Source organism: Dendroctonus ponderosae, unplaced genomic scaffold (genome assembly GCF_020466585.1).
Source record: "Dendroctonus ponderosae isolate FM_Combo_2020 unplaced genomic scaffold, Dpon_F_20191213v2 Dpon_F_20191213_1, whole genome shotgun sequence".
Lineage (NCBI taxonomy): Eukaryota > Metazoa > Arthropoda > Insecta > Coleoptera > Curculionidae > Dendroctonus > Dendroctonus ponderosae.
The window spans coordinates 27,137,614-27,141,400 of NW_026017110.1; the positions used below are offsets into that span (position 1 = coordinate 27,137,614).

Below are 3,787 nucleotides of genomic sequence, written 5' to 3' on the forward strand. Positions count from 1 at the left end.
GATCTTCGCCCCCTTGACAAGCACTTTGGTGCCGGGCGCTGTATTTTCCCTGCTAATGGCACCGATTGGGGCCATCTCAATGGCTTGTATATAAGATTCACCATCTGTTAGGGTAATTTTCAACATTCGAGGGGCTGCTTGTGAGCCCTCTTTGGCTTTGGGCGCTGAAATGTTTCTGATTTTCTGTATTTGCAGTACTAATTGTTTCACTTCGGATTTGGCCAACTCTTTAGCTAGAGCAGGCTTTCCAATCGATTTGAGATCACACTGCAATAGCAAAAGTTTATTATCTGTTTCTTTAACCAGACTTAGTCACGTACGTCTAGGGCTCTTTTGAGGATGAGTTTTTGGTCGGAAATGGCCCCATTCTCTGTTACAGCGTTTATTCCATCGGGCGAGAGGCTCCTAAAATGCGAATATTTTTATGATAAATGTAATTTAGTGTATTAAGCGATTAGCTTACCATTCGGAGCCCAGAATGTTGGACATTTTTTCCTAGATAAATATCCAGCTGAGCTCCTACAAAATCAGAGATATTTTTAGATGGTTGACTGTTGAAAAAAAATCGCAAAACTAACCTAGAAAAAAATTGATTACGGTCCAACTAATGTATTTTGGGGTAATTTTAACGTAATTTAGTTTAGCTTGGTCAGGAATTTGCTGCACTTAATTTTCAATTAATATAATTGGCAGCTCTTTAAGGGATTTTTGTTGAATTTTGCTACTAGTCTTTAAATTTACTAATAACACAGCCCTTTACACAACGTTGTCAGTTATCAGTAAGGAATGTGATTCCCCGGGCGACGAAAAGGATGCACTTTTTTTATTCAACCAACGATTTTAATTAAGTACATTTGGAACATATTTATTTTGTATATTTAAATCAAGTTTAGTTAAAAAATCATTGAGAAAATCCAGTAAAGTGTCAACTGTTCTTACTTCAATATTTATTGAGGATCGGTAAAATTTGGCAGAAAAGTCGTTAATTTGAGTAAGTGAGATCAGTTTTTCAAACAAACTGCGATTTTTGAGTGTGAACAGTGAAATAATCCTGCTGCTGCTAATTTGGTTCATCGTTTTGAGAGTAAGAATTTGTTTACCATTTTATTTTGAAACCAATTTTTCTTGCGTTGTAAAAGAGGCACACAATGCAGAGCTTGACAATTTTAAATGGCATAAGTTCTTGGATTTCCCCGTTAAAAGTGTGCTCACCTTACAGATAATATTTGTATTAGCAACTTCCCTTAGAGTTTTTTAAGCGGAAATGCGGTTTCAGATCACTTTTCACTCATTGAAGTTTACCACAAGCGATTTCTATTGGAATTGCTTGAGATCTCAAGTCTAAAACGCGGTTTTGGTTTGAGCAGTAAAATACTCCGAGCGCTGAGCGGTTTAGCGTTTTGAAAGTATGTGGGAAACAATCCAATAAAGGAAAAAACCACGGTTGCAAAATTTTGGTTTTTAGTCAAAAATTTTATATAATGGAAGACCAAGAGATCGGTTTTTAAAACATTCATGTTTCTCAAAATACCTTGAATTCTACATCATTTTTATCGGAAACAAGGAATTCAACGAGCTATTTAAAAAACACCCCGACCTTTGCAGTTCCCAACTAATCAACATTTTCTGTCTATTTTGAGCGGTCGCAATCTTCGACGGACGATATCTTCCTTATTATGGACCCACAAACTTCATATTCGTTATTGAGCAGCTTTTTTCCTTTCTTTTAAGCTTTTGTTGCGTTGGGGAGATTCCGGAAAACCAAAACATTTGCCAATAGACGATGACGCGGGAGATTTGGCCGCACTGTGGTTCATGTATAGCCCGTGTCCCATGCATCCGTTTATACCTTTGAATATAAAACTAAGTTTTATAAACTAACTTAGTTTTATATTTAAAGGTCTATACGATGGTACGAAAGTGTTTCTATTGGTTGGAAATCTGTCAGTTCGTACAACAGACGAATTGTCAGATCTCCCACCAATAGAAATATTTTCGTAGCATCGTAGCATCGTATCATCTGTGTCCCGTAGTAAAATTAATTTTAGAGTGTAACTTACTGACAAATAATAATACAAAATATCAAATAATGTAAAATATCATTTGTTCTATATCTTCTTTTAAAGCCTACTTTAATTATTTGAATTAGGCAACCCTCATTATTTTCAAGTATTAAATCGGTTCCAGAAATTATTTTGAGATGCGGTTTTGGCGGTTTGGTTCTTTTTTTCCTGTGCTTTCGACTGCATGTAAAATAACCGGATGGTAGCATTTGAAATTTTTGTGAAAAAATAAAACAAAGAAATGTTTTCGAAAATGCTTAATATTGTTTTATATCACATATTGTAGAGTTTTTATTGCTCTTTCAATGGATAGTAAAAACTTTGAAATTGGTCAAGCCGTTTCGGAGTTACAGGTTTCTTTGAATTAAGCGATTTGACTCTCCCCCTACCATCAGAGAGAGTTCATACTTTGATCCATCAACATCGTGTTACGCTTTGCCCTTTGCAGAGCTACAGTGTTGTAAATTCCAAGTGAAAACTGTTTACTAGGGTTTACCATTCGACGTTTTTGTGTTACGCTGATATTAGTGTGCTTTTCAGCACGTTTCTACAGCTAGTGCTAAAACTATTAAAGTTTTTTGTGGTTGTGTGTGTTGCAGGACTAGGAGGGGTCCAAAACAGTCCTAGCAGAGGAGGTGCTGAGGCGCTTTGAGGCGCTAGAGGCCAAATTGGAGTCCACGTTGCTGGAAATGGACCGGGCGGTGAAAGCGGAAACGCTGCTAGCCGCCAAGAACTTCGGAGTGCCGGATGTGGCTGCGGTGGAAGAAATGGAGGAGGGCACAGCCTCCTCCAGTGATAGTGAGGCCGTTGAGGGGCTCGCTGAGCCGGCAGTTCTCTTAATTGCCTCCAAGGAGGTCAGGGGCCGGGTGACGGACTCCTCAGACGGCGAGGGCTATCAAAGCCCAAATCAAATGAGACAATTGAGATCATCCAGGGGACGAAGAGGAGAAAAGCCCCTGGACATGACGAAATCTCAAATGAGGTCTTCAAAAAGCTACCGAAAACAGCAATTGAGGACCTAACCACAGTGGCCAATGCAATCTTGGACCTCCAATACTTCCCGAGCATCTGCAAAAAGTCAATTGTGGTATTGGTTCCGAAGAAAGGCTCAGAAAGGAAACTGCTCACGTCCTACAGGCCCATCAGCTTATTACCAATGTCGGAAACTATGGAAACTATTGTTAAGAGGGCAGGTAAAAAAAGTCTCCGTTTTGGTGACTCTTGACAGTTTAGAGAAGTTTCAGTTTGATTTAACAAAAAAGACAAGTTGTAAGTTGTAACGAACCAAATATGTTTAAAATAAATTGATCAGTATTGGAAAAGTCCGGAACCAGTTTCTTTGGAAATAGAACCGTCGTAGCGCAAATAGCGGGTAGCCTTTTGTGAGCGCGACATTATTGGCGACCGTGACAGGACTTTCACTGGTTTTTTAGGGATTTTGAAACTTTTAAGTATTCGGATCGTCGGGAAAAATAAGCAAGCGAGCTTTTACCGCACGTTTCACGTTGTTTTAAAATATATTGGAAACGCGTTGGTGGTTTAGAACCGGGTTCGCCATGACCGAGATCGAGACTAAAAAGAAATGTAGAAAAGTTATAAGGAGTTCTTCTACGCGAACGGCAAATGAGCTGGAACCGCTTTTACTAACCACGGTGTGTGAAGACACTACGCGGGTGGTATGGGAACTTTTGTCGGGTAAATATGACGAACTAAAGGTATTGGAC

The 3,787-nt window shown here is 39.1% G+C and overlaps 1 protein-coding gene across 1 annotated transcript in view; it reads right to left on the minus strand.

The window, feature by feature from the left end:
• The window catches only part of LOC109542464 (tudor domain-containing protein 3), a gene marked incomplete in the record, with an annotated part of 4,212 nt that extends 3,622 nt beyond the window's left edge, over positions 1-590 (minus strand). Inside the window, 3 exon segments of the mRNA XM_048660978.1 lie at positions 1-267; positions 321-405; positions 464-590. Of these exon segments, the coding sequence (XP_048516935.1) occupies positions 1-267; positions 321-405; positions 464-489 (378 nt within the window).
• Positions 591-3,787: the final 3,197 nt, after the last annotated feature.